General features: G+C 46.8%; 1 protein-coding gene across 2 annotated transcripts in view; it reads left to right on the forward strand.

The window, feature by feature from the left end:
• FAM171A1 (family with sequence similarity 171 member A1) overlaps window positions 1–13,633 on the forward strand; it is a 128,961-nt gene that overhangs the window by 73,668 nt on the left and 41,660 nt on the right. For both annotated transcript variants that reach the window (XM_061181566.1, XM_061181568.1), the window contains exon 3: window positions 3,969–4,061. In XM_061181566.1, the coding sequence (XP_061037549.1) occupies window positions 3,969–4,061 (93 nt within the window). The remainder of the gene's footprint in view (window positions 1–3,968; window positions 4,062–13,633) is intronic.

Here is a 13,633-nt window from a genome sequence, read left to right on the forward strand (position 1 = left end):
AACCCGCAGCATCTCCGAGGTGTGCCTGCATATATATCTGTCTAATTACATTATACGTCTGCCTAAAGGCATTTGATGTCCTTAGGATCAAGTTTAGACTAAACAGAACACAGGGACTTCCTCCCCAGCCGCTTCTCCCTACGTTTCTCACGGTCTGGTCACCCTGGGCAGTTTGTTGTTCTCTGAAGGAATCTGGCGTTTTACCCGCTCTGTGCTTGTCTGCACTGTTGTTCCTTTACTGTTCTCTCCGCAAGCTTGTCTTCTGTCCGTGCATGCCCAGTGTGGTGGTTCTCTGCACTCAGAATTGTTCCAGCCTCTCCCAGGTAGAGTTAGATGTTCCTTTCTCTCTACTTATCAGAAAACAAGACAGCAGTCAGCATCTCCTCTCTGATGGGTAATATACCGCCTGCCTGCGGGTCTGAGGCGTCTCTGCCACCTCCTGCCCAGGAAGTCCTTGCAGGTGTCTCTACCACCCACGTCTTATCATTAGTCATTACAAGAAATCATCTTTTCTCGTGTATGAAATAGGGTTTGCGGAAGAGTTTGCTAGAGCAGATGTCTGATGTTTGGAAGCACCAAATGCTATAGGCAAGAAACGTTTCAAAACATCCTGTAATGGTCACACGCATCTCGAGAGACCAACCACAGGTGATTCCAGCTCAAAGTCCCCCAAGCCAGACAGCGCAGAGGTTTTCAGGGCCAAGGAAACGCCTTCAGGCTCTGTGTGAGCTCTTGAAGGGAGCAGTGTGGTCCAGGTCTGTACCTAGAGAGGCGGGGAGGGCAAAGCCAAAGTCTGGAGGTGAGCTCTTCCCTACAGGCACCAGCAATCTGGTTCTTCTTTCCTGGCCATTAGGTGCCCTGTGCCCTTGGGTGAAGGGATCTCTGTGAAAGAAGGTTAAGTTTCCCTGGGATGTGGTTTTTCAGGATTTACCCAAGTCAGGCTTCCTCCCTTCAGTCCTGGCTCACACACAGGACCTAATCCTCCCTCCCCCAACTTGGTATAGATTTTTCTTCCAACTTTAAACCCCCAAGGTGAATTCTTTTCTTTTTCTTGCTTTATTTATTTATTTTTGAGATATAATGCATATCACCATACGAGTCACCATTTTAAAGTGTATAATTCACAAGGTTGTGCAACCATCACCACTGTCTACTTCCAGAATATTTTCTTCACCTCCAAAAAAACCCTCGTGCCCGTTAGGATTGACTCGCTGTTTCCCATTCCCCCAGCCCCCAGCAACAACTAATCCCTCTGTCGCTATGGATTTGCCTGTTCCACATATTGCAGATGAATGGACTCCTACAGTGTGTTGGCCTTTTGTGTCTGGCATCTTTCACTTAGCATGGTGTTTTCCGGGTCTGTCCATGTTGTAGCATGAATCGGTACTTTATTCCTTTTTATGGGTGAACAATATTCCGTTGTATGGATAGACCACGTTTTGTTTATCTGCCCATCAGATGATGGCTATTGGGTTGTTTCCACTTTCTGGCTAGTATGACTGATGCTGCTCTGAACATTCATGTACAGGTTTTTGCATGAACGTATATTCTCAGTTCTCCTGGGTATATACCTGGGAGTGGAATTGCCGGGTCACATGGTGACTCTGTGTTTAATATTTGGAGGAACTGCTGGATTGTTTTCACAGCACCGAGGTACATCCTTATCTTTGTCATGGCACTTGCCACGTTCTGCTTGTCCTACAGCTATTGGTTGTGCGTTCAAATCTCCTTCTAATGTAGAGCCCTTGAGGACACAGACTGCCCTCAACATTGATCTGTTCCGCACATCTAGCCCTGGGCCTTGTACATATTGGCAGCTAAATAAATGGAATAAATGTGTAGGGAGAAGTGTCATGTCCAAGGCCAGCCGCTCACTGATCGCCTCTAGCATTATCCAGAGCCAATTGTGCTAAGTAATTGATATTCTTAGCATTTGATATTTCTGGTTCCTAATATTATCCTTGAAAGTTACTTTACCTCTCTAGGCCTCAATTTCCTCCTCTTTAAACTTAGAGACTTAGGCTGGATGGAGCCCAAGAAGCCTTTGAATTTGAGTCCATGAAGCATAGCAGTCGAGGTCAGACTCCAGAGTTCAAGTCCTGGCTCCAGTATTTACCAGCCGCAGGGTCTTGGACAAGTTAATTCCTTGTCTATAAATCTGTTTCCTTACCTGTCAAATGGGCATGTTAATAATACCTATTTCATAAAGCTGTTTTGAGAGTTAAATAAATTACCAAAATTAAAGCACCTAGAATAATGTCTGACATGTTAGTGAGGGTTCAGTAATGTTAACGATTATTGTTGTTCCATAATATGTTGATTTGTTTTTTTCTTAAAATTCATGATCTCCCCAGAAACATGTAGGCTTTGTGAATTTTTTAGTTGGAAGTCCAGGTACTTCAACAAGAATTTTTAAAAATAGCACAAGTTCTGTCATCTTATTAGTTCCCAGAATAGGGAAGAAAGTTTTTTTTTTTATCATGAGGCACACAGTAATTAAGCACATATTTTTAAAGTCTTTCTTAATGTTAATACCCAATGTTTTACATCCGTGTAGTGTGTACATTGTAATTTTTAATAGATTCCTAATGTGAGGAAGTTCAGATACTTTACTAACAGATTCTAACGAATAAAAAATACATAGTTGGGCTTCCCTGGTGGCGCAGTGGTTGAGAATCTGCCTGCCAATGTAGGGGACACGGGTTCGAGCCCTGGTCCGGGAAGATCCCACATGCCGCGGAGCAACTGGGCCCGTGAGCCACGACTACTGAGCCTGCGTGTCTGGAGCCTGTGCTCCGCAAAAAGAGAGGTCGCGATAGTGAAAGGCCCACGCACCGCGATGAAGAGCGGCCCCCACACTGCAATGAAGAGTGACCCCCGCTTGCCGCAACTAGAGAAAGCCCTCGCACAGAAACGAAGACCCAACACAGCCAAAAATTAATTAATTAATTAATTAATTTAAAAAATATATATAGTTGACTATTGTAGGGCAAGCAGTTGTTCTATGAGAGACTGCAGGACTCTTTTGGCGTTTTGAAAGCCTTTTGCTAATAATACTTAAAGGAAAAACTGTTTCTTTTCTCTCTGTTTACAGTACTTCTGACACCCGATGGGTGGTGTTTTTCTCAAACCAACCAGTTCTCCAACTCTCTGGACATCAACTGGGTGACCTACAATTCAATTCAGTTCTGACAGTAACTATCCAGAGTTAGCTCAGATGCCACAGGTTAAGGGTTCAGTCCCACAAGACCAACTGCCACTTCAGACACAAGCCCCAGGTTGTCACCTGTACTTCTGACCAACCAGCTGTAAATCAGAGGTTCTCATGGTCCCCTCCCTGGGTTCATTTACTATCATGGCTCACAGAACTCAGGAAAACAGTAACATTCACGGGTTTATTACAAAGGATATTATAAAGGATGCAGATACACAGCCACATGAAGAGGTACAATAGGGTGAGATCCAGAAGGGTCAAGAAGGAGCTTCTGTCCCCGTGGAGTTGGGGTGTACCATCCTCCCAGCACATATACTTGTTCACCAGCTTGAAGTTCCCCAAAGCCCGTACCTTTGGGACTTTCATGGTAGCTTCATCAGTCATGGCAGGCATGATCAGTCATTAGCTCTCCACCCACTCTGTCCTCTCTGGAGGATGGCAGGTGGGACTGAACGTTCCAAGATTCTCATCATGGCTTGATCTTTTTGGTGAGCAGCCCGCCTCCAGGAGCCCACCCGGAGTCTCCTCATCAGAACGAAAGATACTCTGATCACTCAGGAAATTACAAGGGATTTAAGAGCCAGGAACCAGAGGCAGAGACCAAATATGTATTTATTATTATGCCACACTACTAAAAATCAATATTGTTGGTTGAGTTGAAATCAGAGAATCCAAGGAATGCAGAGTACTTAAAAAACTGCAGTGGGCATTTTGATTTAAATGAATTCCCTCATATCCATCCTTGTTTCTGCAGTGTTTTCTTCACTGAGCCTGGGCCTGCTTCCAGAACGATCTGCTACTCTGATGGTGTATGAAGATGTTGTCCAAATAGTCTCAGGATTCCAAGGTATGTTTGATATTTAAAAAGAGAAGTGAAAGTAACTTTGGGGCCAACTCTGAAAATCTTGTGAGGGATGATTCTTTTGTCGGGTAGTGATGGCCGTGAATGTGTCCACAGCTGGAAGTAACAATGCCTGTGGTCCCTACCAGTGCACGACACATTGGCATTTTGCTGAAATGTCTCTTGGCTGTGGCCTTTTTTCTTATCGGCCCAGCCTTTAAGTGCATGAGAGGTAAGAAGGGGCTCCACCCTCTGTTCACACCACATCTCTCTCTTCTCCGAAGGCGAGAATATTCATCCTGGGGTCAGAGTCCGGACCCTGCCTGGGCCTCACTGACCATTGGGCGGGGTCTCTCTGAAAAGGTTCATAAGCATTTGAGAGTATAGAGTTTCAGGTTTGTTTATTTTTTTTTTTTGGCCCCGCCGCATGGCTTGTGGGATCTTAGTTCCCCGAACAGGGAATCCCCCTTAGTTGTCCACTGCAGTGGAAGCACAGAGTCCTAACCACTGGACCCCCAAGGAATTCCCTAGAGTTTCAGTTTTGCAAGACAAAATGGCTCTTGAGATCTGCTGCACAACAATGTAAATACACTTCACACTAGTGAACTGTACACTTAAAACTGGTTAAGATGGTAAATTTAATGTTATGTGTTTTTTACAATAAAAAAAACCTCTTCCCTTACCAAAAAAAAAAAAAAGAAAAAACAAAAGGTTCCTAGGTGTTTGAGTGTGGCCTTTTTCTATCCCTTGTCCCCTCATTTTTTTAATGCATCTCACGTGCACTGGTGTAAATGTGGCTTCACCCTTCTAACTTCTCTTTCAGAAAAGCTGGTACAGAAGGTTTGTGTCACTCGCCCTTCGGTTGTGGCTGGGGTTAGAACTGGGAGTAAGGCCTGTGTCAAACCCTTTTTTGTGCTGAGATGATGGGTTTCTTCCATCTAAATCATGGGCCTTTTCCTGGCTTTTAAGGTTTCATCAGATTCAGTTTTTGTTTACCGTATTCCTTTCTTTTAATACCATTTTACACCAGTCATTCTCTACCTGACCACATCCAGGTGCCATCTGCAAACGAGATGACCTGATTTATTCCTTTTTTTATTGAGTAGCTGTGGGAACGTACAAGGAGGTTCACGTGCTGCTGTTAGAAGATGTATGTAAAGAGAAATAAGTAGAAACGTCTGGGAGCGTATGTGACTCGAGTTTGGAGAGAAAACAGGAACAGAGACACAGATTTTCATGTCATCAGCGTAGTGAAAGCCCTAAGTTAGCATCTTTTTTTCTCCTCCTAAGAGAGAGCAGAGCTAGGCCCGAGTCCTCAGCATCCTTTCATGTTAGAAACCACACTGGGGCCTACTGGCCTTGGTACCTCCAATTTCTCTTTAGTTAGCTTTGCTATTGTCGTTTCACAACTGAAAGACGATGGAAGAAAGTGAAAGATAATTTTTCTCGTCCAGTCTTACTGAGATATAATTGACATATATCTTTAATGACTTGATAACGTGTATATATTACACAATGATCACAACTGTAAGTCTAGTTAACATCCTTCACCACACAGAGTTTTTTCTTGTGGTGAGAACTTTTAAGATCTACTCCCTTAGCAGCTGTCAAATATACACTACAGAATTGTTAACTGTAGTCACCATGCTGTACGTTACATCCCCAGGACTTATTCATTTTATAACTGGAAGTTTGTGCCCTTTGACCACCTTTATCTGCTCTCGTCACCCCCTGCCTCCTGCTTCTGGTGACCACCAATCTGTTCTGTTTCTGTGAGTTTGTTTGTTTGTTTGTTTTTAAGATTCCACTTATAGGTGAGATCATATAGGATTTGTCTCTTTCTGTCTGATTTATTTCACTAAGCGTGATAGCCTCCAGGTCCATCCATGTTGTCCCAAATGGCAGGATTTCCTTCTTTTTTATGGCTGAATACAGTAAGTCCCCTACATGCGAACGAGTTCCATTCTGAGAGCACGTTCGTAAGTCCAAGTTGTTCGTTAAGTCCAACAGAGTTAGCCTCGGTACCCAACTAACACAATCGGCTATATAGTACTGTACTGTAATAGGTTTAGAATACTTTTCACACAAATAATACATAAAAAAACACAAAAAATAAAACATTTTAAATTTTACCATACAGTACCTTGAAAAGCACAGTAGTACAGCACAACAGCTGGCCTCCAGGGGCTGGCATCGAGTGAACAGGCAAGAAGAGTTACTGACTGGCGGAGGGAGAGGAGGTGGGAGATGGTAGAGCTGAAGGGTCCTCAGCAATAGGAGACGGAGGGCAAGCTGCAATTTCACTCACACCTGATGTTGATGGAACGCACATTCGCATCTTTGAAAAGTTTGCAACTTGAAGGTTTGTACGTAGGGGACTTACTGTAACATTCCATTGCATATATATACATATACATGTGTGTGTGTGTGTGTGTGTGTGTACACACATTTCCTGTATCCATTCATCCATCAGTGGACACTTCAGTTGTTTCCATGTCTTGGCTTTTGTGAATAATGCTCCTGTCTTTGCCTGAATAAGTAACTTCTGACCCTGGGTGACCTCAGCCACTCATGGCCACACCGGAACAAGTGGCTGGAGGAAACCTCACAGCTGCATCCACTGGTTACACAGACCTCAAGGTGGGCATCAGCCCTGCAGGACCGAGGCCACTTCCTAATTACTTGTTTTCTGACTCTCCGAGATGGCTATTTCGTGCCCTGTCACTCCCGCACTGCCGTTTTCTCCCACTCTGTAGTGGGCGAGTGTTCAAGCTCGTGCATCCCCCAGAAATGCTCCCCTGAGCATCCTGTGCTCCAGCCACTGCCCTGTTTCTCTGCTGTCCTTTGGGAAGGACTTTGCTCCCTCATCTCTGCTTTCTCGCCTCTCCTTGCCTCTTTAGCACACTCCGGTCCGGGTTCCTCCCTCAGCGCTCCGTCAGAGTGTCTTATGGCCCCCGTGCGGCCAGACCCAAGGTCACTTCTCTCTTCCTCTCCCAGGATGTCCGCACAACATTCAACACAGACAACTGGGCACTCTGTCTTGAGACTTTCTTCCTTTCGCTTCCATATCATGCCTTGCCTTTCTTTCTAGCTCTCGGTTACTTCTTCTCTGGACGCTCCCATGACTGTCCTGGGCCTCTGTTTCTTCTCCCCAGTGCTCTCCCTAGAGGAGCTCATAGACCCATGGCTTTCATGTGCCCTGGGCACTGATTACTCCCAATTTCCCCCTAGAGGGAGGCCCTTATTTGACATCTTGACTTGGGCGTCTGGTAGGCATCTCAAACTCAGCAGAGACGCACAGAACTGTTGATGTTTTTTACCTTCCATCTCAGTGAATGGTGTAAACACACACCTACACACCCAGCCAAGACTCTAGGAATCATCCTTGATTCTTCTCCTCACATCTGGTTCTCCTGTAGACCCTCTTCTCTCCATAGGTGTTGCTGCCTCGTGAATCCAAGACACCACCATTTCCCTCAGAGAACTGCAGTGGGTTTTTCACTGGTTGCCCTGTGCCCACTCTTGCCAACCTGTAATCTAGTCTTCACAAAGTTACAGCGATCAAGTCGCCTTGCTTCCATTCTTCAGTGGTCTTCCCATTGTACTTGGAATAAAATCCTAACTCCTTACACTCAGGGCTGGACAGCCCCTGTCCCTGAGCCTCTGGTGGCTGCCCCTGTTACCTGGAAGGTCACCACTGGTGAGAAAGGGCGGAGGTTGTATCTACACACAGAGTTTCCCACAGAGCATCTTCCCTGCGCCCCTTCCCCCTCCTACTTCCCTTTCAGCCCCGCAATTCCCTTTGTCGAGCTCTTCTCCTTCACGGCCACCTTTGACGTGCACGGCACCCTCATGGGTCATCCCTTCCCAGTCCCCCTTCCCAGGAGCGGCACTAACCTTAGCAAGGTGTTTGTGACAAGGACTCAAACTGCAGCCCACAGGGTCCATTGTTATGGCCACGCTTTACCCCGTCGTGGTGCCAGACCTCCTCATCGCCCCTGCTCTGCTCCTCCCTGCCGTCCGCCAGCCCTGATGCTGAATTGTCCCCTCCAGTGGCTCCGAGGGGGTTCACGAAGGACCTCGGTGCCCGTGTCGTTTGCCCTCCGTAAGCAGGCACCTTCGGAACACGCAGCAGTCGTGATGACCTTCATCTCCCACGAGTCACACAGAGTTACAGCCAGCCTGGCCCTTTAACCCGAGTAATCCCGCAGTGGTTATCCCTCGGCCTGCCCACACTTGCCTTCTTTTTTTTTTTTAAAGATTTATTGATTGATTGATTTGTTTGTTTGGGTGCGCTGGGTCTTAGTTGCAGCATGTGGGCTCCTTAGTTGTGGCTTGCCAGCTCCTTAGTTGCAGCATGTGGGCTCAGTTGCGGCAGGCAGGCTCCTTAGTTGCAGCATGCGAACTCCTAGTTGCGGCATGCATGTGGGATCTAGTTCCCTGACCAGGGATCGAACCCGGGCCCCCTGCGTTGGGAGCGCAGAGTCTTAGCCACTGCGCCACCGGGGAAGTCCCACACTTGCCTTCTTTCTGCTGCCCACATGTTGCACATTTGCACTGCATGGCCCATGCCCTGATTCAGCCCTGGTCTCGGTCTCCACCCGGGCTACTGCAGTGGCCTCCAGCTAGTGTGCTGGTGTCCGCTCGCTGAGCTAGCGTTGGCGCTGGACTTGAGAAGGTCAACCAGATGTCCCATCTCTTGTGTCTCTTCCCAACACCCCTGGCACTGAGCTGCCCGAGTGATCTTCCTGGAGCAGAACCCTTTGCCCACAGAGTGAAATCCCACCTCCTTACACAGCACGCCCCGGCCTCCTGACCTGGCCTCAACCTCCCTCCTAAGGGCTCTTCTCCTCCATCTCTTGTGTTCTAGCCTAACTGAATTTCTTTTTCTATTTTCCATCTGAGATGTCCCACCCCATCTTCCCAATCTGTCTTCAAATTCTCCTTGGACATCAAGACCCGCTTCAAGGCCACACCCTCCAGGAGGTCTTTTCTGTGTCTTCCCTGGAGACGAGATTCATGCTGGTGTCTTGCCCTTCACCTTCAGCTGCCAAGGGACTTATATCATGGGACCCCCGACTCAGAGGGGTCACCAGTCCATAGTGTGGCCAGGGGCTGGGACCCAGCTGGAGGAGAATAGCTGGAGCCATCAGTTCTTCTCTCTCTTCCTTTTACCGGGGTGGAACTAAGAACCCAGAAGAGGTGAGACTCTCAGCTGACTGTGTGGTCAAGAGATGCAGTAGGTCTGTAATCACACCAGGTCATCTGCAAGCCCAGGTTCGAAGGGAACAGAAAGTATGAGTCAGAAAAGGGAGCTAGTTGGTAGCAGGCCAGAGAGAAGCAGACCGGGATTTGTGGAGTCATGTTAATGGCACAGCATTCAGGTGAAATCCACAAACTCCTGCCACGTGGTCCCAGAGCTGCCCTGAGCCCAGACCCAGGCGTTCCCGCGCCTTCCACGCCCCCCGGCTCCAGCCTTGGATTCCACACGTCCTGTCTCCCTCATGCCCCGTCCTGTCCTTATCAGTAACCAGGAGGGTGGATTAAAACAGCCCTCCAGCTAGGGGTTCTGTATCTTACCACGATGCCACCCCTTCTGCCATATTTGGTAGTAATATCTTACCTCCCGGACTAAAACTGAAAAACCTGAAGAACAAGGAGGGGGTAATGTTCACTTAGCATCCCCAGGGCCTGGCCCCATACCCGCCTTAGGATCCGTACACGATGAGCAATTCACTGAAGGGTTGAGTAAATAAATATTTAAAAACCGTCCAGATCCCACCTTTTTTTGCACTTCCTGTGTAGATCACTCAAGCTTGGGTTAATTATTTTCTTTGTTGTGGCTGCTAAGAGGACAGTTCACATGTACACACACGCACACAAACATACAGAGTATTTGAATAACTCTCTCTCTCTAAGGAGCAGGAAGTATGGTCGTGTTATAAACCCAAGGATGTAAGACATTCATGGCAGTTTTCGTTATGGTAGTTTTTGTTATGGTTAATTTATTCAGTCTAGTGTATCACTTCCCTCCTGTATGTAACCGGAAACTGAGAACCATTTATTTCTCCCTTGCCAAAAATCTCATTTACATTCCAGCTTTTTTAAATTGTCTACATTTTGTTAATTTTTTAACTTACCTTACTTCGTGAGTTTAATTATTGCTAGTTGTACTTTTCCTTGTCTCAGTAGAGTTGAGGCACGGCAGGAATAACACTGGGTGAATTTGTTTCATGTTTTCTTACCAGTTGGAAGGAGAGCCACGTGTAGATAATTTTTAGTCTTTGCAGTTCTGTTCCATAAAGCCAATACAGAACTGAATTTCTAAATATCAAATTTTTATTCTCAAACTGGTCAAGTGTAGGTGCATTTATTAATTTTTTAATGGAGTCAGAGGAGAAAAAAATAAACTCTTGCCGATCAGAAATGTAAGTACTGTCAGCCGTTTGAGTTTTTGTGTGTTGCTTGGATGTTACTGTGTGTCAGATCCCCCCAAGGAGGTGGGGAGGTAGTGAGATGACAGTTTGACAAAGCCTCACCCGTGTTATGTGCATAGTTTTGGGTGATGCCCCGTTGTTTGGTTTTACGTGACACTGAAGCAAAAGATTTGAAAGAACGAAGGCCACTGGGTGAGAGAGGTGGAGACAGGAGAGGCGGAGATGTTCTCTATGGGAAGATGTTTAATGCTTCAGGTGAAGTTTTTGTTTTGAAATGTTTGCAACCAAATAAAATAGAATAAACTCATGGTTAATGAGAGTTTTCCTTGAAGAATAAAAAGACTACTCACTTGTTTTCCTCTCTCTAGGTATGGTATCTATTGAAATTCTGACCATACACACCCTAACACTATTCCCATCAGACGAGGTGGGATTATGTGCAGTGCCTTCACACACACACACACACACACACACACACACACACACACAGAGTAAATGCATGTTTCCAATGGAACTGGCCTTAGCATTCGATTTCATTTGAAAAGTGAGGAAAGTGATTGCGTTATCATTGTTGACACTATTTTATACAGAAAGCCTGGAGCAGTCTTATGATAACAGTGTGGTGAAGGGGAAGGACCAACATAGTCATTGATTAACTACGTATAGGGATCTTTCCCAACAGAGGCTGGGTCTAAAAGTATGCTCGTTATCACAGAATGCTTGCAAATTGCTTTTACATTTTTTTTTACCTTTTTTTTTATTGAAGTATAGTTGATTTACAACGTTCTGTTAGTTTCAGATGTACAACATAGTGATTTGATATTTTTATATATGATACTGCATTTAAAGTTATTATAAAATATTGGTTATATTCCGTATGTGGTATCTTATATCCTGTACCTTATTTATTTTATACCTAGTAGTTTATACCTCCTAATCCCCTACCCCTGTCTTGCCCCTCTCCCCCGTGGAAACCATTAGTTTGTTCTCTGTATCTATGAGTCCGTTTCTGTTTTGTTATAGTCATTCATTTGTTTCATTTTTTAGATTCCACATATAAGTGAAAACATACAGTATTTGTCTGTCTCACTTCACTAAGTTTAATACCCTCTCGGTCCATCCATGTTGCTGCAAATGGCATTATTTTGTTCTGTTTTATGGCTGAGTAGTATTCCACTGTGTATAGGTACCACATCTTCTTTATCCATTCCTCTGTGGATGGGCACTTAGGTTGCTTCCATATCTTGGCTACTGTAAATAATGTTGCTATGAACATTGGGGTGCGTGTGTCTTTTTGAATTAGTGTTTTCATTCCATTTTCTTCGGATATATACCCAGGAGTAGAATTGCTGGATCATATGATAGTGCAAATGGCTTTTAAACTTTGCAATGAGATCATAGGAGAGTGGAAAGAGAGAACACTTGTCAATTGTTTTATAAGGATCATTTTCTTTGAGAGTTTTTTGTACTTTGCTGAGGAACTGAAAGCTTTCAAGGAGGAGTTTGATGGGGATTCCAAAATGTAACCTCACGATGATGAACCATAAGGTAGGAGTTGTTGCTCTACTCCCGGCTCTCTCAGACCTTCCGCTGTCTCGGGAGAAACAGCATGTTGTCGACTCAGAATGTGATGACGGTAAATAAGGAAGTACCATAAAGATGCCCCGGGCTGCTCGTGGCTGCACTGTCGTCAGGCCAGCTGGCACCACCCAAACCAGCGGTGTCCATCCTGCTGGGCCTCTTCGCTGCTCTCTTTACGGTCCCCAGGACAGTCCCCTTTCTGTTCCCCAGGCAGTGCTGTCAGACTCTCCCACGCTCTGCACGCACCCTCGACCTGCGTGCCCTCCTCTTAGCCATGACCTTGACGATAGTTCCAGGGAACATAGAGGCCATCGGGGGAGGCTGGCTTCGGTGGCCTGCTTTTCTGCATCCCCTTCTAAGGGGACAGTGTGACGTGTCTCCCCGTGGCTCCTCTCCCACCAGGAGCCCCTTCACATTACAGTCCATCCCGCGTCTAATCTTCCCCCCTCCCCGCTCCCTCTGTTTGTGCCACATCTTCCATCTTTCTCCTCTGGTTCTTTCTCAGCTCCCAGAATTACGAAGCCTGCCCTTCCAAGGAAACCCATCTTACTCCCGATTCCTCATTTCCTTTCCCACTCAAACTTCGGAGCCGTCCGCCCTCGAGAATTTTCTTTAGGGATTTCTCGTGCTGAGTTCGCGGAGACTGAGCTGCCAGCTCCGGCGGCCGCTTCCCGGGCCTCGACCTGCCTGCGTCCCCGAGCTGGGGTCCTTCCTCCTGCACCCCCCCCTCCTCGACTCCTGTTCACTGCTTCCCCGTCTCCTCCGCGGTTCTCCCTTCCCCACCTCGCCCGCATTCCAAAAGCGGCTTTCAGCTCCAGCCACCCCCTCTGTTTTCTTCCCCAAGGCCACTGTCTTTATTTGGAACTACATCATTTCTCACCAAACATCTCACAAGAGCCTGGCTGGTTGCTCTGACTCTAGGATTTCTCTACCCACAGCCACCCCCCACTCTGCTCTCAGAATTGGGTAAAAACGAACACGATTCCTTCATTCCCGTTCCAAGAACCCCCGGAGACTGTCTCCCCTGCAGGTCGCCTCAAGTTCAGACTCCTGACCGGGGTGCACCAGGCCCTTCACGAGCCTCCCCCTCTGTCCGGAGCCCACGCAGCCTGCACGGGGCTCACGGGGAGGCCTTGGCCTCTGGCCACGGTCCAGATGTCTGTCACCCCTGGAATTTCTCTCCTGGGTGGTTGATGGTTCTCTGCTGAAGCTTCTCCTGTACTTTTTGGGCATCACTCTCTATTTTGGCATCAAAACACTATGATGATTCAGCCATTGCCATGACTACCTTCTCTACCCTGGAGTTCCAGGATGTCAGGACCTTCATCCTCTTCCCCATCATGTATCCTGTGCCCCGGGGTGGAGAAGACTCTGTCCATGTCGTCTGGGTCATTCTGAGGATGCTCAGAGTATCTTGTGGAATCCTCTCAGTCAGGGGCAGTTCCCCCCAGGGGCATCTGGCAATGTCACAGCTTGGGAGCAACTCCTGGCATCTAGTGGGTAGATGCCACAATGCACAGGACAGCCCCTGTCCCCCAGCAAAGAAGTGCCTTTGTGGCC

Source organism: Eubalaena glacialis, chromosome 2 (assembly GCF_028564815.1).
Source record: "Eubalaena glacialis isolate mEubGla1 chromosome 2, mEubGla1.1.hap2.+ XY, whole genome shotgun sequence".
Taxonomy (NCBI): Eukaryota; Metazoa; Chordata; class Mammalia; order Artiodactyla; family Balaenidae; genus Eubalaena; species Eubalaena glacialis.